Below are 24,734 nucleotides of genomic sequence, written 5' to 3' on the forward strand. Positions count from 1 at the left end.
AAGAGACTGGCTATCAGAAAACACACTTTTATTACATCTGTAGGTAAAATGGAATCAATAATATTTGGTTCTAGAAGAACTGAATCATTTTAGCATTTAATGATAAATGTGGCACAATGGAGTCTGTATCGCAGATACAAAGCTGAGCCTTTGCTGTGTCCAGTTATATGCTATAAACTAAAGGATACCTGGAAGACTCAATTCGTATTCTTAATAATCTTGAATTGGCTTTAATAATGTATGTACTGACTTCAGTTCAAAATATAATTGTTTTTTGAAGACATTGCAGTAGTTATTACAGTGAACGCCTATGAGCAATAACAGTTCTTTTTATTTGGGCTTGAGTTTTTGCCATTGTTATCAAAAAGTCAATTCCACTGTTTTCTATAAATGAAAATGCAGGCTGTAATTGAGTTCAGCTGCAGTTTTGCTTTGTTCATTATAAACATTCTCAGTATGTCAGGATTTGATCCTGGCCCCTTTGCATACTATAAAATTACACCACTAGAATATCATGACTCAGAGAATCAACGCCAGAACTGTCACTGATGCCTCCTCAAAATGTCTAGGTGCATGATGCCTTCGTGGCTGATTAGCTGTCTGTACTCTTACTCTTAATGGCACGTGTGAAATGACTGATTTTTGGGAACAGGGCCTCTCTGAAACAGTCGGATGGCTGAGCCTCTCCGAGCTGGTGTGGCACTCTGGGTCGTGGGCCGTGTCTCGGTGGAGATGGGTCACCAGGCGCTGAGTTTTGTATCTCTGAAGCTTCCTATCATGGCCATTTTCTCCCCACTGAGGCTTAGGTCTGCGTCCTGCTCCCTTCAGCTCTGAGAAATGACCTAAGCTGTACTGATGGAGAAACAGTATTTTAAATTGACATGGTATTTCTACATTTGTCTTTGATGTAAATACCATTGTAAATGAATATGTTATTCACTGAGTATCATAATATATATGTGACCCTGGACCACAAAACCAGTCTTAAGTAGCTGGGGTATATTTGTAGCAATAGCCGAAAGATACATTGTATGGGTCAAAATTATAAATTTTTCTTTTATGCCAAAAATCATTAGGATATTAAGATCATGCTCCATGAAGATATTTTGTAAATTTATTACCGTAAATATATGAAACTGCATATTTGATTAGTAATATGCATTGCTAAGAACTTCATTTGGACAACTTTAAAGGTGATTTTCTCAATATTTTGATTTATTTGCACCCTCAGATTCCAGATTTTCAAATAGTTGTGTATCTGCCAAATATTGTCCTATCCTAATAACCATACATCAATGGAAAGCTTATTTATTCAGCTTTCAGATTATGCATAAATCTCAATTTCGGAAAATTGACACTTAAGACTGGTTTTGTGCTCCAGGGTCACATATCAAAGTACAGTGCAATGGCATTACTATAAGACGACTGTACCAAGGTACTGCCATACAGTGCTTGTTTGTGAGAGCAACCCACTTTGTACTGTACCCATACATTTTTGGGGGAAAATGTCAAGGAGTAGATGTTCCATAGAAAATGACAGCATAATGGTGTGTAATGACATGAGGATGAGCTAATAATGGTAAATTTTTCATTTGCTCAAGCCAAAGATGGTAGAGTGTACCTTTGAAACAGACAGAAACATGCTGGTCTTACATCATCAGACGGCTCTTCCATCTCCTCTGTATCTTTCTCCGGGCTGGAGCTGCGGCCATGTCCACCAGAGAGAGGAAATAAGTTGAATCCTGACAGACGGTCCTTCCCTGTGACCCAGCGCAGACCTGGAATGGGCCAGCCGTGGCTGCTGTTATTCACAGCGGTTTTAGCAGCTCTGCACCCCTATATATGAGACAGGAACAGAAGTGATGAAATACTTACAGCTGTTTGCTTGTTAAAAATGTCACCTTTACACAAACTGTAAGATTGAAACTGAAGAGCACATATCTCATTAAAAAAGTCTCAGGTCCGGAAGGGATTGTAGGTGGGGGGAGTGAATAACCAGCTCTCTCTTCGACCCTCAATACCACGACTGAGGTGCCCTTGAGCAAGGCACCGAACCCCCAACTGCTCCCCGGGCGCCACAGCATAAATGCTTGCCCACTGCTCTGGGTGTGTGTTCACGGTGTGTGTGTGTGTGTGTGTGTTCACTACTGTGTGTGTGCACTTGGATGGGTTAAATGCAGAGCACAAATTCCAGGTATGGGTCTCCATAATTGGACACACGTCACTTCACTTTCACTTTTCACTTTCACTTTAGATTGTCCCTGCTCCCTGCCCCCGTTACATTACGGGTGGGGATGCACACAAACTTTGCATCGTCTGTTTAGGACAGGCACAATCCCTCGCGTATGAGGAGTTGGTGAGGTTGTTACTCATGCTGTGGCCAAGTTAAAAATTGATTGGCCAGCCAGAAAGCCAGAAATTAAAAGTTTGTCTAATTTCTGGCTTCCTGACAGGCCAATAAATTTACCACACCTTCCATTTTTTCCCAAAATAAACCCTATTCAACCGACTCTTCAGCCCCATGGTTTAATTTTTTTTAGAACATTATGGGGCTGAATGAGCAGGGATATTTGGCGATGCTAAGGGGCCCAGAGGCTTTCAACCATGCTGGTTAGAAAAACGTCGGCCTTGATGGGTAAAGCTTATGTGACGGCAGGTCAGGCCGGTGGATGTCTTCACACCAGGCCAACCTGCTTAAGGACCTGGGTGAGGCGAGGAGGTAGATTGTGTGGAGAGAGAGATCTATCGGGTTTAAAAAAATGCTTGTACTTGTCCACTTAATGAATTGTAAACTTCTTCAATCTTTTTACAAAAAGGATTAAAATGTCATAAAAAATTATCCCATGCAACTCGCTCCGTATTCCAAGTGTTCTTAAGGCATAAGAAACAAATCGAAAATGTAATCTATTAAAAAATCTCCAGTCATTGCATTCGTGCATTTATATGCGTTTTTAGTTTATAGTTAATTTGCATTTATAGTTCACGCTGGCCCGCCTAGGAAAAGCACACAAGAGAGTCATTTTGAAACATCAAGACAAAGAAAAATCATGACTTGAAACAATAATCTCTTTACTGAGGTGAATATATCTGTTCTGAGACAGTATTATACAGCTTAGAATGTGTGCAAAAAGAGCTCCGTCTATAATCACTAAAAGCTGTCACTCACTTCTGTTCACCGCGATCTCACGACGTTCCGTTAATAAACTCTCTGCACAATGAATCTCTTATTTACATCTTATCTATACGTTGTTATAATGAGAGGATTCACAAGCTTGCAGAACTCCGCACCTGACAAAAACGTGCTGTTTTGAGTGTTGAGTGAACATTTGACGCTCTCCATAACACAAATACATACTGGTGCATTTGCCAAGTATGTTTCGCGAATAACAGACGGGGCCCCCTGATTCCCCGGGGCCCTAAACGGCCGCTTACCTTGCCTATTGGTTAAGCTTGCATGTTTTGTAAGGCACTATGAATGCTGAAAGGTATATAAAGGTTTTAGAGCAACATATGCTCCCCTCCAGACTACATCTATTTCAGAGAAGGCCTTGTGTATTTCAGCAGGACAATGCAAAAATCACATACTGCAGCTATTACAACAGCATGGCTTCGTAGTAGAAGAGTCCTGGTGCTGAATTGGCCTGCCTGCAGTGCAGATCTTTCACCTATAGAGAACATTTGGCGCATCATTAAACGAAAAATGCATCAAAGATGACCACAAACTCTTCAGCAGCTGGAAACCTATATCAGGCAAGATGCCCAGATGTCTTCAAACTGTTTTGAAAAGAAGAGGAGATGCTACACCATGGTAAACATGCTCCCATCCCAACTATTTTGAGACCTGTAGCAGGCATCAAACTTGAAATGAGCTCATTTTGTGCAGAAAATTGTCAAATTTCTCCATTTAAACTTTTATGTTATCTATGTTCTATTGTGAATTGAATAAAATGAAAACTTGAGCCAATATTTTAATTAAAAAAATGTCCCAACATTTCCGGAATTCGGATTGTAGTTATGGTAATCCAGTTGGGGGTGTATAATTTGGAGTGACCCTTCTGAGACAATCTGCTTGTGAATATATTTCCAATTATCATTCATAAGTAAACTAATTAAATTTGGTGCCGTTATTATATTGCTTTTCTTTTATAACACCCCTTCCTCTGATAAAATCACCATAACATCCAGCCTTGAGGGGTCTTTTGATTTATTTAATTTCCTTTCTAAGAAACATCACTTGTTTCTGTCTACTGTCCAAAGGATCTGGTTACCTTAGGGACCAGAAAGCACTCAATCTTCAACATTATTTGCCAGTTAAGCTCTATTGAGGCTGCAGCTGCTTCACTAATTAAGTGGATGAAGAAACATGACAAGCACAATCATCTGGGCACTCAAACAGGCTTTCTAGGATTTGTGAAATTTCTAATTGAGTGCATGTAGCTAGGATACATGTTTTTTATATGGTACAGTTGAAGCTTATGTTAATATAAGCTTATGTTCATACTCCCACTATTTAGCATGTTCTTGCATTTCTGAATGGTCTTATAAACCGAATGATGAATTCCTTAAAATCTAATATATCATGCATCCAACTGCAACAGTAATAATCGATTTTGAAAAAATACACATTGCCAATTTAACACTTTATATATATGTGTGTGTGTATGTATATGTATCTATATATATATGTTTTGACTTTTTTGTTTCCAGTTAGGTACTGTATTAATTTCCAGTGCAGCGGTTCTGCAGAAGACCACTATCATCTGGTGCATGATGTTAAAACTACATAACTTCACCAGACACCTGGATCATTTAAAAAAATTAAAAAATAAATAAATATGAACATCCATCACTGTGTGTGTGCATTTTGCAGGCCCTAGATGTCTTTACCATGAGAGGCCAAACTACTCCATGCAAAATAAAACCACTTTCAGGCTGATATGACTGGAGTCTTAATGATTTTACCCATTTTTAAACTCATTTAATTTTCTTCTTGTCCATAGATCTCACTAAATCTCATCTTAATCTCATTTATAAATTAATTATTTTAAACATAAATCTCTTAACTATTTTAATTTAATCATTATTAGAATTCAGATATTCATTATTTAATTATTACACAACTTAGAGGCACATTTCAAATATATAAATTCTTCATCGTAATGTCCGTTGGAATCATATAATCAAATTATGACTCCAATTCAGGAAGAATTTAATAAAGTTCTGTTATATAGTAGTAATTACTGAGTTATTAACTAGTTTGTCTAAATAAATTCATAGAATATATGATTTAGTATTTTACATTATTTAAAAAAATTAAAATGGCATCAAAATGACATGAATCTTATGTATTCATATTTTTCTATTAATTTCTTAATCATCCTCTACCTGCTAAACTTGACCTGTAAATATGTAAGAATTATTTACAGATTAAGTTGAGTTTAGCAGTAAATACACACCGCTCTTAAAAAAAAAAAAAAGCATCTTCCTCTATATTTATGCGTGACTATTTGAGGGTAAAATGGAGCAATCTTTTATTTATTTATTTTTTGAGAGAGACCGAATGAATAGCTTCCCAAATAAGCCGACAAGAGTAGAATGGACAAAAGAACTGGGAGATCAAACAACAAACAATATCAAAAGAGTATTATGGATGTATGAATCTTCAGCTGTGAGAAATATCCTGCAATCATACCTTTGGAAGGAGTTACACAAAGGATGTGATGAAACTTTCCCTGAATGTGATTTTTTTTTTCTCTACAAGTTCGGCACAGCTGTCGTAGTGTTTGTGAGAATTCTTCAATGAATAAAGTTTAAAGAACACCATGTATTCGAAAGATAAAGTCATTTGTAACATTATCAATGTCCTTTAAATGTAAATGTAATGCATCCTTCTGAACAGAAGTTTCCATAAATATGAGCATGTGGAATATGGAATCAGCAAAATAAACACCAGGAACCGATGTCATTTTAAATGGGTAAAAGTATAGACCAATTTCTCAATCTTGTTCCATATGTAGAGCCCATTCATCTCCATTTATATACGGTATATAATGTGCAGTTTCAGCAACAGTATGAACTGGTTGTCTAATAGTACAATTTAAATTTTGGAATGGAAATGGTATCTATTGATAAAAATCAAAATGTTCAACACAACAAAATGTATGAGTGAAATAATACAGCGAAATAAAAGAGCCACGCACGCAAGCAGAGGAAATAGTGAGGTAACTGAGTGGGAGAAAACAAGCAAGGGTGGACAAACAATGGGCTGAAGCCTCAGATAATAAATCATTGATAGAAAATGTAAAAAAACAAAAACAATTCAGGTTTCTAATAGCATGATGGTGATTAATATTAAATCTCTGTATAAATAATGAATCGTAACCTTTGCTTTCATGAAATGATTTTATTATTTCAGTGGTTAAAATCATAAACGTACTGGCCCAGAAACAGCGCCCGTTTACGATTGTTTTCTGTGCAGCTTCATTTACAAGAAATAATTAAAAGATAAAAATCAACATTAAAAACCATGTCTGTCTTGGAATACAAATGAAAACATACAATGTAAAATGAAGTCCGTAGTGTACCATATACATATATTTAAAATAAAATTGATAGCATTGCTTACAAAAGTGCATTCTGGCACTTGGAGTGAAAAACTGCTCACCTAAACCAAAGCAAAAGATAATAACTAGCTACCCTTAGCCTTAATTACAAAAGAGTTTTATTGAAGCTGGAAGCACATTTGAACTGCAGCAGAAGTCGGGTTACTTAAGTAATATCAGCGCCGGTCTGTCGGACAGCCTTCACTCTCTTCGGTCCTCATGCTGGAGTGTTTCAGCTCATGGTCCTGAACCACATTAGCCTTTTCATTAACTTTTAGTACAAAACATGTTCTTTACACACAATAAAAACTGCATGGGTTAACGAAGAAAAACCTGACAATGAAATACAAAGCTGCCCCCTCATGTTCAGATCAGAATTAACTGTGTATGACATTAAAAATCCATCACTTTGTTCGAATGCTTTTAATTCTAAAATTAAGTCCAAGCGATGGGAAAGTTGGTCGATTAAGAAACTGGCTACGCACATTTTTTTGTTTGTTTGTTTCTAAAATTGACACCACCTGAGCTGCCACACGTACAAAAGTGTTTATATTCACAAGCAACTATACAATAATTTTTCAAATCAGTAGGTCCAAAAATGCCTGGGCTCCGTGTATCACCAAAAGAAAGAAAATGCACCCAGTGTTCGAAAATAAAAAAATAGAGCGCATATATATATAAATTTCATATTTCTCTATTATAGATTCTGACAGATTTATGCTAAGACTTGTAGTGCAACTACCTATTTTGTGTGTCAAAGAAAAGCATAAGAGAAGCACTGGACTTGAAGAGTAAAACGGGCATTCCTTTGCCGGTTATTGCTCTGGAGGTCTTTAGAAAAGAAGGCACCGTGTAGTGAGGACTCGTCCCTGACACAGGGCGGGAACAGATGAAGTTAGCAGGGCTGGAAAAGGGGCTCTGGTGGTCCCAGGAGAGCAAAAGGGTGGTCAGCCCCTGGGAGAAAACAGTGAGGAATGGCTCTGCGGGGGCTTCGGGGACAGACACACGGGGTAAGAGACATCTTGGAGTTAAAGCGGTCACACAGACGTGGTCACTCGGTCCACAGCGTTATTGACCTCGTTTTTGTTGGAATCCAGGCCTTTGGCGGCGTTCATGTCCTTTCGGATGCTCTCGGCCACCTTCTTCATGTTCTTCAGCTCGCCGGGGTGTGGCGTGGCCCGCCGCAACAGTGTTCTCTGAGAAACAGAAAGAAAAAGAACCCTTCGATTCAACATTTCTCGTTATAGCACCCTTCAGAGCATTTTAAGAACCCATGAAATGTGTATCTGATTGAAAAAAGAAGGTTGAGGTGGGACACACTGAAGGGCTTTTTGTTTTTTGTCACAGCATTTCCTTTTGGCATGGAGTTTTCCTACTACATGTCCCACAATGCATTGCACTTGACTCGACTTTCCTTGATAGAGGAATCAGAAGAAATCAACTCGAGTCAAGACTTAATTTACAAGATGATGAAAAGCATGATGAGGTCACGTCGCACAACAAAGCAAACTGCTTTTGAAATGTGTAGTAAAACGCAAATATTAAAAGGCGAAATTCAGTAAACACCTTATTGATGATGTATATTTTGTACAGACAAGAAGATGAAGCCAGAATATAAACACAATATGCAAAGTTTCACATTAAATGGCTTCCCATAGAAAACCATTAGAAGGAAAACACGAAGCAGATTGCGTTCATATTCCGGCCTCAACTGCTTGCCTGTGTAAACTATGCATCATTAATATGCTGAATACTGAATCTGATCTTTTAATATTACCGTTTTAAATATATTACGGCACTTTTAAGTGTTTTTACAATGTTTTGTCGCACTGTTTAATGATTGAAATATTGCCACGGGCGCTTAATATGGATTGCAAATGGCCAAAACTTGCATTTTGTTCAGAAATACCTTTGTTTTAGGCTTTTGAGAGAGGCGATCTAAATATTTGCAGCTGGGAAACAGATGGAAAATTGACACGCTTGTGCTGCGTTCTATGGATGATTTGCCCTCCAAGTCTTCGAGCCGGTCACATGACTGAAAGCTATGAATTAGCACTTATGTTTGTCTGTGCCTCAAATTAAACTCAGTGGGACACACAGTACTATCTAACCTCTATTTGTGGACATGACACTTTGGCATTATCTATATACAATGTCTGTCTTCTCTACTGGAACACGGTCCATTCCCAGCTCTGACTTCTGAGGTCAATAGAACACACCATAAATAAACACTAAATATATCCTGTGTAGTATTTAGGCCATGAGTTGCTACTAGCTATTAAGACTGATATCTATAATTTAAAGTGGGCATTTTTAATGTAGTGAGAATTTTATTAAAAAAAAAAAAATTTATATGCCCCTGCAAACAAAGTGTATATCTGAGTGACAGGTTAGTTTGAGTTAATCTATAAACCAAAACACCACTATAAAGGCACCTGATGAATCACTTTTACAAAAGTCATAATCATGCTAATTCCATATAGCAGAGCCTCCTTCGTCCTCACCTCTTCATCATCCTCATCATCATCATCATCCAAGAAACGGATGGTGCTCATTCTGTTTGTGGCTTTGTCATCCCAGGTGTCATCCAGCATGCCGCTCTCCACCAGACTCTCCAGAGCACCACAGCGGGCAAGGTTATCCGAACCTAAACAGCATATGCATAGATTTTTTATTTTATTTTTTTACACACATGGGTTAAAAATATTCTATCATCTAGTATTGGGTTAGGGAAAAAAAAAAACTATTTATTGCATTTACTCTAGTTTTCATAAAATCCCACTGAGGAGCTTATATTCCAAGTAAAGGAGCTGTGAGATCACCGTTTCAAATCCAGCCTTAGTCACAGGCTTACTGAGAAACAATCCCTCCCTCACCCGCCCCGTCCAGCCCAGGGTGACCTGACCTCCAACACATCCAAACATATCAGAGGAAGTGATGAATAAAAGACTCACGAGTCATTCTACATGACGCCAACAAAACCCGAAATAAGCTTTAATGTTACAAAATATGCTGATTTAGTGCTCAGTTATTTTTTATTGATGCTCAATTATTAACAATGGTTATCAGTGTTGAAACGTTTTTTTTACTGCATAATATTTTTGTGGAAAAATGATCTTTGATTTGAAATATAATTTTTTTTTTTTAAAAAGAACATCAATGTCTTCGCTGACACTTTTGATCAATTTAATAGAGCCTTGCTGAATAAATTGTATTAATTCATTCATTCCTTTAAGAATCTGATCACAATTTCCACAAAACAGCAGAAATGGTTTTCAACACTGATAAAAATGATGAAATAATATGTCTTGATGTAAATCTTGATATAAATTTAAACCTTTCTTGAGCAGCAAATCAGAATGGTTTCTGAAGGATCATGTGACACTGAAGACTGGAGTAATGAGCTAACCAGTAAAACTGAACAGGAACTCCTGTCATGGAGTATGGCACATACTAAACTTCACACTCTATTGGATTTTTCACACTGAGTGACCCCTAGTTTCAAAGAAAGAGAAGTTAAAGACTCCAGAAAATAAAAGCTTCCATGGGTTTAGGTTAAGACACGGCTATGGGAGGAGGCCGTGTGTGGCAACATCTCAGGCCGAGCTGAGCTCAAGAGGAGATAAGCCTCTTTAGCCGCCCAATCCGCTGGCTCGATGTAGAAAGCAGCACATGAGTGTGAAGGAAGGCCAGAGGAAGCCCAGGGATATCAAGACCTGATCTGTACATGCCCTGGTGCACCTATACCTCCCCTCAACACACACATCACACAGTCTGATCGAATCCTACGGATCAATCCCACAGGACCGCCGCAAGATTAAAGCACAGCAGACACAGGATGTTATCAGAATTTTACACCCAAAAAATAAAAAATCTGATTATGGGCAGAATCTCAGAAGAGCGATGTCTCGAAAGTGATGTAGTGCTGGTTAGGATGGAAAACATTTAAAAGGTATATTCCCCTTCCTGAAGCCCACTAATCTTAATCAGTTTCTTGGAAAACATCCATTTAGTTTTTATTACCTAGATCTTAATCTCCCTATGATACAGTTGCTATTTAACCTCTGCATACATACTAAGACCACACTATTATTTACTACAGCTGATATGATTCCTCAATCATCATGTGACACTAAACACTGGAGTAATGAGTGCTGAAAATAATGTAAATCATCCAGCCTTGATGAAAAACACTGAAAAATCATGTTCCCAAGATTTTGACATGCACTGTAAGCACAATGTAAAAAAGAGACTCATTGAGCAGTACAGACGGTTTTAATTTATAATGGCAGCTTTCACTTAGTCACTTAAGCTTGCGCTGAGGGTGAAATGATATCAGCCTTATTAATTATAAAGTGAGCTCTCTTTGCTCACTTTCTTTATATAACCCATTCATAAATCAAATAAAAGGTTTGTGGGACTGAATCTGAAATTGCGATGTCTGACACTGCAATAAAGGTAACAGAACAAGTGGCAGATTTATACTGTAAGATTTCATTTTATCACAATGTTTACATAAATGGCCAATATTTGAAGGCTACATGCTAATGATTTAACATTTACTTATAATTATTAATAGCAGTAATAATTAAAAAAATATATATTTTCACACAGTTAAATTACAAATAAATCATTTTTGCTATGGTACCAAAATTGATCCGGAGATCTGTGGAATTTTACTGGTATTGGCACCAACTAGTGACTACTGTTTATATTGTGTCAACACTAGTACACAGCATATGAAATTCTTTTATGCAAAAAATAACGGGAAAAAAAGACTTACAATTCTTAAGCTTATCCTAGATATCTAGGATACCCCCACTCGCTTAAAAACACACAGAAACCCCGAAAGCCCAGAGCGTCTGACCGAAAGAGCGCCAGGTCCTCTGATGTCCTGACAACCTGCCACAGAGACTGTGTGCTTTCACATATGTCCGGTAGAAGTGACATTTCCGGCACAGTGTTTGATGAAAAACAGCTTACAGGATCTTTCAAGTGTCATGCAGACATCAGGGCTTTACCTTTGTTTTCCGATTCACAGGGCTGCTGAGGCAACAGTACACAGGTCAGGACCTTCTCTCCAGACTTGGGGTCCACGTCCGTCTGGAAGGTGAGCAGGGGTTGAGACTGGTTCTCTGACAGCCAGAGTGCTTTGAGTCGTAGAGAGGTCAGGGTCAAGGGCAGGTACAGCAGCCTTCACAGAGACACGGACAGAATATCATTCACAAGACACGCTTCTGCCTCTCTTTAATGCTGTTACTGCAAACTCATATTAATATATGAATTTAATGCATGCATTTTTGTTTGATTTGTCTTATAAGATTGTTTTGAGATTGCTTTTTTTTTTTTTTATCAAATTTTTGGGAAAAGAAAAAGCAATTTAAAAAAAGTCCTTCTCAAAATTCTGTCATTATTCACTCACCCTCAAGTGGTTCCAAACCTGTATGAATGTCTTTATTCTACTGAACACAAAGGAAGATATTTTGAAGAAAGTTTGTAACCAAGCTGTTTTGGGGCACCATTGACTTCCATAGTTGGAAAAATACTATGGAAGTCAATGGTGCCCCAGAACTGCTCTGTTCCCCACATTCTTCAGAATATCTTCCTTTGTGTTCAGCAGAATAAAGACATTCATACAAGCTTGAAACTACTTGAGGATGAGTGAATAATGACACAATTTTCATTTTTGGGTGAACTATCCCTTCAAAAAACATAATCCATGTGTCAACCACACTTATGTTAGAGAATGAACCTCATTGGCTCTCACTCTTGTTTGAGCTTGTGTTTACCATATTTGATGTGCTCTGGATATGTGTGTTGATCAGGTTTAAATCAACATCCACACACAGCAATCATGTCTCTTTAAAACCTTTTATTTGTTTTGGTGGAATGGGCTTTCAACAGAGGGACAGAAATATTTCATATTTCATTAAAAATATCCTTATTTGTTCTTTAAAGATGAATGAAAGTCTTATGGATTTAGAACGGCATTTATTGATGCAGTGATGCACATCCTGTGTCAAAGGAAGTCACTGATGTGTTTGATGACTCTACATCACAAACCCACCGGTGAGAAAACTTTCTGACAAACCTGTTTCCAGACACGTCGAGCACGTGCAGCTCTGTAGCCTGCGAGAGCTCGGGAGGGATGCGCACCAGACGGTTCTCTCTCACACACAGAACATTGAGACTGCAGCAGCCGCCGATCTGAGACAAATCACAAAAACAACATGAGAAAATTCCCCTGCGACCACTGCAAAACGCTCCGGAAATCAGCACATTACCCCGTCACAAGAGAGCACAACATCAGCTCCGCCAGCATACGCAGGAAAACAACTGGGAAGACGGAGAGTAATGAACAAAATGAACTGAACACAGCTGCACTAAACAGCAAGGGAACCTTACCTAAAAAAGCGGTTTCAGTGACAGTAAGCCAGCAGAGCTAAAATTAGAAGTGGTCTGAACTAGAGTTAATGGGCAGCTAAAAGGCAATGAAAGCTCTCAAATGTAAAAGATTTTGGAGCAATGGATTCCTATGGAGCGATTCACACCAGACGCCAACACTCAGACAAAGTGAGGATTTTCATCTGTGTGTTAAGACTATGCTTACATTTGAGCACAATGGTCAAGAAGAGTTATGTTTCATCATTAAGAAAAGCTGGAAAAAATATTTGACTTCAAGATAGAAGTTTAGAGCTAAAATGCTAATGAAACATTATTAAACTGTTCCCAGATAATTATTTTTTATTAGTTCAAAATAAGGCTATACTATAAATCATATTTTAATCATTTCTGCTTCTTGCGATCAACTGAGCATAATCATCTGAAGTACTAGCCAGCTGGTTTTTCATCCTGATTGTTATTATTATTTGGCATTTCTGTTATCTTGCATTGGTTACAAGCCTCCATAACAGTTCATGCACAGGTGTGCCAGATGTCGAGAGTTTAAAAGGATATATTTTCTTCCCAGTGTTTTACTTAATCCCCCCCGCTTGGCAACCACGCTGATGCACTAAAGACCAGCAAAAACATATTGGATTATGATATTCTGCTCAAATGAATGTGTAATACAGCAAGTTTGTTCTCCTTCACAAGGCCAATGAGCTATTTGTTGAAACTAAATCGGCGAGGAAACCTTCTCAGATGACATACTGTAATAAATCCAAACATAAATCTTGGCTATATATTTGTGATTGCTAAATAAAAGCAGATATGCAAACTCTGTGCTACAATACAATTTTTTTTTTTTACCATCATTTGGAATTAATATCAGAAAACTTGACTGTTTTAACATCTCAGAACATGACATTTTGCTGGCTTTTGCGTTGCGTCCATTGAGTGAGGTCAGAGAAGTCACAGCTGAGCAAATTGTCTCAGACAACAAGCTACCTCATTCATAAAAAGCCATTGTTTAAACAAGACAATAACATTCCTCAAATCTCGTTCAGACGTCACCAGCACCCGTCCTCGCCCTACACACAGGAAAGTATGAAAGAGAAGGGAAAAGAAAAACCTCTAAGAAGAGGAGATGAGGGTTTCTCAAGAACATAAGACACTTGAGGGCCGTTGAAGATGACACAAGACACAGAGCAGTAACACAATGAGCTATGTATTTGTCTGGGTGTGTGTGCCATGGGCGAACCATCCCGAGCACAAAAACACACAGCACTACAGTTTGTGTGGGTAGGCAAAGTCATGTGATGGCCGGGTGCCCCAGGCCGGTACGCTAATAACACTGACTGATCTAAGGTGCGGTTTCACTGAAATGAACCCGGCCTGAAACTGAATTTGCTGGTTAAGAAGTGTAAGGATTACCTTTCATTAGACCAATTACAGCGGCAGCAGGGACATTATCAGCACGTAAACCAAAGCACTCATGACAGACACGCTCACACAGGAGGAAGACTTACTCGAGCCAACGCAAGTGTGAGCTATTGTGCCAAGCAAGAGGCAAAACAAAACATTTTGAGAGTTTTAATAATGGAAGTGCTGTGAGGATTAAAGGGGTCATATGATGTTGCTAAAAAGAACATTATTTTGTGTATTTGGTGTAATGCAACGTGTTAATGCGATTTAAGGTTTGTGTGTTCAAAAACACATTATTTTCCACATACTGTACATTATTGTTGCTCCTCTATGCTCCGCCTTTCTGAAACATGTCGATTTTTACAAAGCTCATCGTTCTGAGAAGCAGAGCGTGCTCTGATTGGCCAGCTATCCAGTGCATTGTGATTGGCCGAATACCTCAAGCATGTGAAGGAAATGTTACGCCCTTACCATAATGTGATGCCGTGTCCCGGTGCAACGACACAAAAACAATAAAACCCATTACAAACGAGGCATTTGTTGCATCCAGTGGGGACATAATTACTGATTATAATGACTTATGCTGTCTTTTTAAACATTACCATGTCTGTATTCATGATCGGAGAAACGACAAACAAGCAGCGCTACTCTACACAGCTCAAAACTCGCGTTTGAATCGTCAGTGGCAAATTCTTTAAATATGAAAACACACTTACAGGCTGTGAGTCCGAAGCGCCAGACTGTCCTTGCAAAGTTGGAATTGCCTCACTTTACAGAAACAGCCTTTGTGCACAGCTGGAATTGTAGGCTACTCTTCCAGGTTCAGGAAATAGTCCTCCGTAAAATGCACTGCACACACTCTAATATTTGGGTTGAACTGCTCTGGAACAGTGTTGTAAATATAACTTAACCACTGATTACTAGTTGTGTCCTCTTTTGGAAACCCAAACAAAGTAGCCTACTCTCGCTTTCACAACGAAACACGGCGTCTCCAGGACATGGTGCTGGCGGCAGCAACAACACTACAGTGAGAATAATAGTTATGCCTTCTTTCATTGCGTATACATTTGGGCGGTGTTAAGCAAATCTTCCCACACCGTGGGAATGAGCCATTTTAGGGGGGCATGGTCGAGTCTTAACTTTTATAAAGAATCTCTCTTTGGTTTTGAGACTTTAGTCTTTGCAACTTTAGGGATCTTATCTATGAACAAACAGCTTGTAACACTCCAAAGAGAAAGGAAAACTTGAAACCGCATCACATGACCCCTATAAGATCAGCATCGTTAAATGCAGCATGATTAAGGCTGTTCAAACTGCACTTCAATATCAAATATTTGATATGTAAGCATTGCATTCTGGATTGCAATGTTCCTAGTTATTATAAGTACATCATACATACATGTAAGTATAAGAATTTCAGTCACACTTTTCAGTCTCAGTCACAGTCCAATTTTCGCTATTAACAAACCATTAACTTCATCTTTTGCTTCAATAAATTCCTAATTTGCTGATTATTAATTGTTAGTGTGGTAGTTGTTAAGTTTAGGTACTGGGTAGGATTAGGGATGTATATAATATGGTCATGCAGAATATGTGCTTTATAAGCACTAATAAACAGTCAATATGTTAATAATAGGCATGCTAATAAGAAACTAGTTGATAGTGAGAATTGGTCCCTATACTAAAGTGTTGCCAGAATTTCTAACTCCGTTTAATGCATAAACTATTTTTCATCCAACTTTATAAAAAAAAAAAAATGTATCTACAGTAATCAGTAAAAGGTGCTAGAGTTAGAGGGTCAAGTAATCAGCTGATTCTTGAAGATCGGATTGAGTTGGGCACTATACATGTATTAAACATTCTTAATAAAAACAGAGAAATATATGTAATATGTCAATTTTGTTTAAACAGAGTTGCAGAAATAAGTACACCCTTTAAGTGGAACAAACATAATATTCCAGTACTTAATACATACTCCATAGCCATCCTATATTAAGTATACTGCTCTGAGTCTCGTGTTCATGACAAACTGCCACATCTATCCTGATCAACTAATGGAGCATATCCTCTTTAAACTCCCTGGTCTTAAAGGGATAGTTCACCCAAACATTTTAATTCTGTCATTAATTACTCACCCTCAGGTCTTACGGGTTTGGAACAGCATGAGGGTGAGTAATTAATGACAGTATTTTCATTTTTGAATGAACTATCCCTTATGAACTTTTCTTTAATGGAAAGTGTTGCTCAACTTTACAAAATCCCAAGATCTGCAACAACAACAAAAAAAGGTTTGGAAAAGGTTAAATGAGTTTGTGCTTTGGCTATGTTCCAGTGTGGACAACAACCAAGCATGTTACTTCTGCAGGCTTCATCTTATTTTGTGAGATAAACAGTCACTCTTTTCATAGCTTTTGCCAGCTCTGAGACACTTGCTTGCAATTTTTCCTGCTCTTTCCTAGCGAAAAGAACACAGTGAAGGCCTGATTATTTCAAGGACCTTCTCACAAGTCCACGGTTTTTGAATTTGTGTTACATTTTCAAACTTAAAACAATGATTTGGTATATCTCTTGTACCATTGTCCTCTTTTGGGCTAAGAAATAAGCAAATATGTCTCCTGACTGTTATCTCCAAAGTAGTTCTATTGTTGTCAGCATAATTTTCAGGAAATCACTCCCCTTTTAAACATTTTGGTTGAACACGCTCACATATTGAATGAAATTAGGTTTTTTTATAGTAACTTTCAGGAAGGCGTACTCCTTTTTGCAACACAACATGTTATCACTTTGATAAGAAAATCAAATTGTCCTTCTTTGGTAATTGATCAAGCAGACTTGATGGAAAATTATATCCCAGAATAACCTTAATATGTCTGAATGCATAATATGTAATAAACATTATATCTCAGAAGATGTGTTGGGGTTCATTTAAGTAAAGAATAATAGCTGGATTTGTTAAGATTCAGAGGGGGTGTACTCTATGCCGAGGATTTTTAATACTAGACCACCACAAAACTATGGCACCAATAAATTCAGCATTGTGACATCACAGATAATCAGAATAGATTTCAAATAGGCGCTGGATACTATTTTCTCAACATAAATACTGCACTAGATACTGTGTCTGACACGCAACTCACTTCTTACCGCAGTTGTATTAAAATGATCTAACCATAGAATTTCTTGTCTTACATGTATAACAGTAACAAAAAGAGTCTTGCTCAAACATTGTATTGCTGTACACCCAAAGCGCTTTACAATCATGTGGGGGTCTCTCCTCAACCACCACCAGTGTGCAGCATCCACTTGGATGATGCGACAGCAGCCACAGCACAACGGCGCCAGTGCGCTCACCACACACCAGCTACAGGTGGAGAGGAGAGAGTGATAGAGCCAATCAAGTGGATGGGGATTATTAGGAGGCCATGATAGACAAGGGCCAATAGAGGGAATTTGGCCAGGAAACCTACTCTTTACGAGAAGTGCCATGGGATTTTTAATGACCACAGAGAGTCAGGACCTCGGTTTAACGTCTCATCCGAAAGACGGATGACATCATAGACAGCGGGAGATCTATTAAGCTGCATTCACGCACGGATCTCTTTTGAAATATAAGAAGTAATGTGGTTTGTCCTGTCTGTTTAATCCCTTAAGACATAACTGGCTGTGTTTACATTAATTTTGCATCATAAAACCATTTTGAGACGCAAATACATTAAACCACGGAGTCGCGCATCAGCCGCATGCGCGAGCATCTACACAAACAAAGCGCGCGTCAGCATTTGAAATTGAAAGCAGCCTTCTGTTAGTGAGGTTCATATTCTAAATATATAAGTCCACTGCATTCCAAACCACATAAATTATGACTAAGGAAAATACCGACGGGCGAGACCGCACACTTCAAGTGTAACATCAAACAAAGCGCGCATCTCTCACAGCGCATCCTGTGCAATGAATGTCGTTGTAATTCGCTTCAACTTTTCCAAACTTTATGAAAGATTATTTTACGGTAGGTTCGAGTGGTGTATGTGTGTGAGGAATTGGAAGCAAGCAGAATACGGGTGTTTCTAAAGCAAACTCAGCGTCATCGCACATCTGGTTAAAAACTACGCTCAGAATCGATTCTGAAATTCTCAGACTTTATCCAGAATCGTGATGCATCGATGGATCGAATTTTTCTCCACCCCTAAGTAGTTCAGCATTTCAGTTGAAAAATAGCTGCAGGATGACCTTGAGCTAATACCACTCCACGTAAAGGGGTGGTTGATTGCGATTTCACGTTTTTCATTTTAAACAGTGTGTAATGTTGCTGTTGGTGCATGAACAGTATCTGCAAAGTTGCTGAAAGTTCAACGTAAGCGGAGATATAGTCTTTTAAAAATCAGGAAGTTTAATGCCTACAAAAACGACTCAAATGGGACTACAATGAGATACTTCCCGGGTTTCATACGTAACAAACCCATAAATTTACATCAACCCTCCCTCCGGAACATGCGAAAAAGAGGGCTCTGTGCTGCGCATTTTACGGAAGACAGCTTGCAGAATCGACACGAGTTCAATTCCGGATTCAACCAGAAACTATTATTAAAACATGGAGCAGTTCCAACTTTAAAACCAGAGGCAGCAGTTGTTGAGCCACAACCTGTAAGATTTAATCATTTTAAATGTATTTGCATGTATAATTTCAGATGTAATGTTTTAGTTTTATCAAGGACGTAAACAAATGCCAACGCTGGCTTTAGTAGCCAGTTAGTTATGCTATTTCGTGTGTCTATGACAAACGCGTACAAACATTTTGGACCCGAATTTGTAATTATGTACTAATTTTGTAAATGTATTTTCCATGTACACTTTATGACGTAATTTTTCATGTAATTACAAAGTCATGTATTCAGTTGTATTAAATGTTTAATCAGGAGAAAACCGTATCTCAAAAGCTAACAAACAGCAGTAGCATTTTCCAGTAACAGCGTATCGAAATTCTTTGAGAGAATAATAATTAAAAAAAAAAAATGTACTATTCAGAAATATTTGTAAGAGCCGTGTTTGCGGAGGTTCTGCTTGACTCTCTTCACTACCGCTTTCTGGGTCTGATTCTGGCTCAAACTGATACGGCAATATTGACACCATTATTTACATTTGATTGCACACACATCTGTCGCCCGTAAAGGTAATGGGCGTGAAGTTTCCCAGTTTAGCCAATCACAACACACCGGCCCAACTAACCAATCAGAGCCCATTGCCTGTTTCTGAGGGAGTGGCTTCATAGAATCAGGAAGTCAAATGACAGGAGAAAGCGGCTTACAATAAAGGTGAAATTTATGAAAAATAAGGCGTTTTTTAACAAACGAAACACGAAGACATGTTATATTGCACCCCATAAACACAATCAAGCAAAGAAAAAAGGCAGTTAACCACCCCTTTAAAGTCAATCCAAATATTTAGCAAAATGAAACAACTTCCATTCTTGATACTGTTAAACAGTTTGACAACCTTGTGAACTTGTATGCAAAGTAATGTCTAAATATATAGTGTCCAGGTAAACTAGCAACAGCAAGAAAAACGAGTTCCAGGCGAATCCGAACAGTTACTGAAAATTTGCCATAGGCGCCAGTGTATTTACTGCATATGTACAGCAAACACACAGACTCACCCATGGACTGAAGTGCAAGCAAGATGTGTTAAAAGATAGTTTGCTACATGCGGCTGCCATCAAGTCCCCCTGAGAGCTCCCTGAATAAACTAGGAAGTCATGAGTACTATTTGATGTGCATTCAAGTGACTTTGGGTTCGAATAAAATGTACAGAATGAGCAATTTGAAACCTTTTAAAATATTTACTAGGTGTATTTATTAGGTGTGTAGTTTATGGGTTTCATCATTCCCGTACTTCCACAGAGAATGATGGGAAATGTGGTTACGTCTCATGAAATGTTCTGTTGTGTTTCGTGAATAAGACTCAAAGACTAGGATGGCATACCTCTTTTGGTAAAGACATTAGTTGATTCCTATCACAGTTGAAGTTTGACAGTTTCTTTAGTTTTCCAATACTTCTTGGCAAATTCTGAGAGAAAAAAAAAAAATACATTTGAAAATCACTTACACTAACATGTACAGTAAAAGAAAAAAATGACCAATAAGACGACCACATAAGATTACGACTCTACACACTAAAAAACGCTGGGTTGTTTCAAGCCATGTTTAGGTCAAATATGAACAAACCCAACCATTGGTTTGAATTAACCTAAATTCTAGATTAATCTTAAATCTAGGTTCATTTAAACCAACGGTTGGTTTTGTCCATATTTGACCCAAACATGGGTTGAAACAACCCGGCATTTTTTAGAGTGCAAGCAAACTTTTTTTAAGGACATATATTTATGGGTTTATGGTGTTTATGAAGATTTATGGTCAGGGGGTATTCCAGAAAGTAGGTTATGTGACATACCCGGGTATGTTTAAGTTCATCAAGTTCTTTAAGGGTAAATAAGTGGATAACCTCAGCTTTTGGTTCCAAAACAGAGATAACTTTCAGTCTATGTAAGCAGACTGCTCCGGAGTAGGTTCTGTTTCAGGGTCAGTTCACTTCAGATGAGACTCCAGTGGGCATGACAGATTACGCACAATATTAAATATTATTACAATATATTTATATAATATACTATATATATTATTGCTTTGAAACGATTAAACGCGATTAATCGCATCCAAAATAAAAGTTTTTTATCTATCTATCTATCTATATATCCATCTATCTATATCTATCTATCTATCTATATATATATATATCTATATATACACATACATACACATATATACATATACACATGTATACACATACATATATACATACACAAACATATACACACACATACATATACACACACAAACATATACACACACATACATATACACACACAAACATATACACACACATACATATAAACACACATACATATACACACACATATACATATACATATATACAGACATATATATATATATGTGAAGTGACATACTGCCATATCATATATATATATATATATATATATATATAGACATAGATATATAGACATATAGACATAGATATATAGACACACACACATATATATATACATATATATATATATATATATATATGTATATATATATATATATATATATATATATATATATATATAATATAGTTGTATATGTATTTAAAGCACTAATATTAGTAATAAGGTACTATTATATTATTCTAATATGGCTATTATATTAGTTTTATTGACATATAATATTTATCTGTATAAATTATAAAACACTATGACAAGGTAATGTTTATTTTATTATGTTATGTTTATTATATTTTATTATCTCACATCATGGATCTGCATTTTCTATAATGTATTTCTATAATAAAAATACATCTGATATGAAAACAATTACCATCAAACAAACAATCATTTTTCAGTGAAAATGATTGCACAACCACCAATTAGGTGGCGATATGTATGCAAATGGCCTTTGAACAGAAGAAGAATAAAGTAGTAGTATAGCGTGAATTTCTTAGCGTCAGTTTTCATAGCGACTCATCGATTCGTCGCTCTGTTGAGAATGTCTTGTGTGTTAACCGTGAACATACTCAGAGTTGAATGAACTTACTCCTGGATGCGTTTTTGGAACCAGCATACCTCGAGTAAGCAAGGTTTGGATTAATCAACCGAGAGTTCAGGGTATGTGTGACGGTATGTTAACCTTGCTTTCTGGAATACACCCCAGAGGCGCTCCGCTCCCAGAGATCAACCTTTCCTTTCTGTTGAGTTTAGATCTAACCCTAATCAAACACAAATAACCATGCTTCTGGGGTTCAGAAAATTACTGACAGGTGTGTTAGAACAGGGCTGAAACTGACCAGAACACCATTTAAATTAGCAATTTTAGTCAGCCCCACATTCTTATTAGTATTTATGTTGTTTTCAGCAATTAAAATGTCATGATTTTTGAAAATGTGAAAAATCGTAATTTTTTAAAAAATATTTAAATATTTGAATTAAAAAAGGCAATGAACTGATATGCAATAAGTTGATAATTAAATAATTTAAATGACCACAATGTGATTTTTCCTCTTGCTAATTGAAAGCATGTAGACAGTTCATAGGCTCAGGTGCTGTAACTTACCACCAGCTGGTTTTCTGTCAGCACTAGTTCTGTCAGGCTTTCACAGTTGCCTATGCTCTCCGGGAGTTGAACTAATCGGTTTTGATCTGCTTTCAATATTGAAAGCTGTCTTAGTTTACCTAAAGGAAAACATATATTACAGTACGATTGCTGCATAAAAAGAAAGTCAAACATCACAGCTCACAACTGTGCTCTTTAAACAACAAGAGAACCCAACAAGAGCGGTTAAGTAGGTTAACCACACACCCAATAAGCCATTCCATTAATATAAGCTCCTCAAGCTTAAACTGATATTTAGCATTATAAAACAAAACATGACAAAGGAAACAAGGAAATTAGTTTTTGTCTCTCCCTTTTCCCACTTACAAATCCAACTCCTCCATCACTATCATCTAATTTCAACACACAGGCACTGCAGTTAGCGGTCGGGTCCTAAACACTGACCTAAGCCCTCCGGCAGCATGTCTATGAGGTTCTGGGACACCAGGAGGTCAGTGAGGGAGAGGAGGTTTCCCATCTCCTCTGGGAGGTGCTCTAACTTGTTCTCGGATACATCCAGACATGTAAGGCTTCTCATACTACCCAGTTCCTGAGGAAGAGAAAGCACACACACACAAATGTAAACATGTACGCAAACACAGGCACGCAACCACAAGCACACAAACAAGCCTCAAGGATATTGAGGAAGTAGCTTTCAAGAGGTTTCAAGAGTAGAGCATGCTTGATTAACAAAGAATAATATCAACCATTACATTAAAATCAAGTGTAAAATAATATAAAGGAGCAATATGCACATCTTGTTAATAAATCTCTGCAAAAGAACAGGTGCTGTTACAGATCCGACAGTCTGATAGACACAGTTTTTGAAAATGGCATCAACAGGACATGTCAGAAATACTTTACCGGTGGTAATTCAGACAGCTGGTTTCCGTCCAGCCACAGGTCTTTCAGATTGACAAGACAGCCTATTGTCTCAGGCTGCAAGAAAACAAGTTTGACAGAGTTCAGATGGAGCAACGAGAACACGGCAGGTGACTGTTACCGACGTGCACAAGAATGCAGGCCAGTGCGAAACATTCGTGAAATGGCATTCCTACGTAGCCTGCATCAAGTCCAGCCTCTGTCAAGCAGGGGTTACATTCTTGGAAACAAGGGTTTTAGACTTGGACAAACGGCAGTACACTAAATCAACACTTGAAAAACTTCCCACTGTTTATATTAATGTGTGAATCTTAAGAGACCAGCCAAAAACATGTTTCACCCCAAAATGAAGAGGAGGAAAACATTTTATTTTGCATAAAGAAAAACTAATTTTAGCAACTTTAAAGGATTTTCACTCAAAAATGAACATTTTGTCGTCATTTTCTTGAGTGTCTTTGTTCTGCTGAACACACAAGAAGATATTTCAGGAACCAAACAGTTGACGGTCCCTATTGACTTCCATTGTATTTTATTTCATACTATGAAAGTCATTGGGGAGCATTACTAATATTCTTCAAAATAACTTCTTTTATGCTTCACAGAAGAAAGAAATAATGTCTGAAGTGTTCATATGGTGCAGAATTAAACGACAGGGAGCAAAACATTATTTGGCTTGTAGAGGGGCTTCAACTCGAGCTCCCATGTACCCCTAAGGACTACTAGCGCTTGGAATATAATGGATGGCTTAACTGAGGTTAAATTATGTTGGCGGAGTAGATGGAGGGATGGTGAAACAGCTGAGGAGTGCTGCTCATATGCTTCAGCAGTCAACTGAAAGATTAGACTGGCTCACTCCTTGTGTGTAGGAATTTCATATAATAAAAACAAATTAATCAGTTAACCAATCAGTTAAAAGAATACATTTTATTGAAAACAGCAGTGCAATATATAGTAGAGCAAAACTTGAGAAGGGAGTCCAAATATCCCACAACATGCTGGTAAATGTAACTGTCATAGTTGTTCATTGGCAGGACTATGCTAATTGTAAATGACATGCTTTATTTACAAATGATTGAAATTCGTCAACATACACATTTAATTATCAAATCTGAGGTTTACGATGCATTTGTGAATCCAGAGGAGAGGAAGGGGCATTTTACGCACAGATTAGCTACTCCCAATTAGAGGGATTGTGGTAACACCCTTTCACAATTAACCACTAGGGGTGTGCGATATATATCATCCGTAA

The 24,734-nt window shown here is 37.7% G+C and overlaps 1 protein-coding gene across 1 annotated transcript in view; it reads right to left on the reverse strand.

Annotated features, from left to right (window-relative positions):
• Window positions 1–6,386: 6,386 nt before the first annotated feature.
• The window catches only part of LOC306883984 (leucine-rich repeat-containing protein 1-like), a 40,831-nt gene continuing 22,483 nt past the window's right edge, over window positions 6,387–24,734 (reverse strand). The window contains exons 7-14 of the mRNA XM_079439568.1: window positions 23,468–23,542; window positions 23,009–23,153; window positions 22,565–22,683; window positions 20,385–20,468; window positions 12,694–12,809; window positions 11,624–11,796; window positions 9,107–9,249; window positions 6,387–7,798 (exon numbers count right to left, since the gene is read on the reverse strand). Coding sequence (XP_079295694.1) covers window positions 7,640–7,798; window positions 9,107–9,249; window positions 11,624–11,796; window positions 12,694–12,809; window positions 20,385–20,468; window positions 22,565–22,683; window positions 23,009–23,153; window positions 23,468–23,542 — 1,014 coding nt within the window. The 3' untranslated portion in view covers window positions 6,387–7,639. The remainder of the gene's footprint in view (window positions 7,799–9,106; window positions 9,250–11,623; window positions 11,797–12,693; window positions 12,810–20,384; window positions 20,469–22,564; window positions 22,684–23,008; window positions 23,154–23,467; window positions 23,543–24,734) is intronic.

This window comes from Barbus barbus (assembly GCF_936440315.1).
Source record: "Barbus barbus genome assembly, chromosome: 18".
NCBI classification, from domain to species: Eukaryota; Metazoa; Chordata; class Actinopteri; order Cypriniformes; family Cyprinidae; genus Barbus; species Barbus barbus.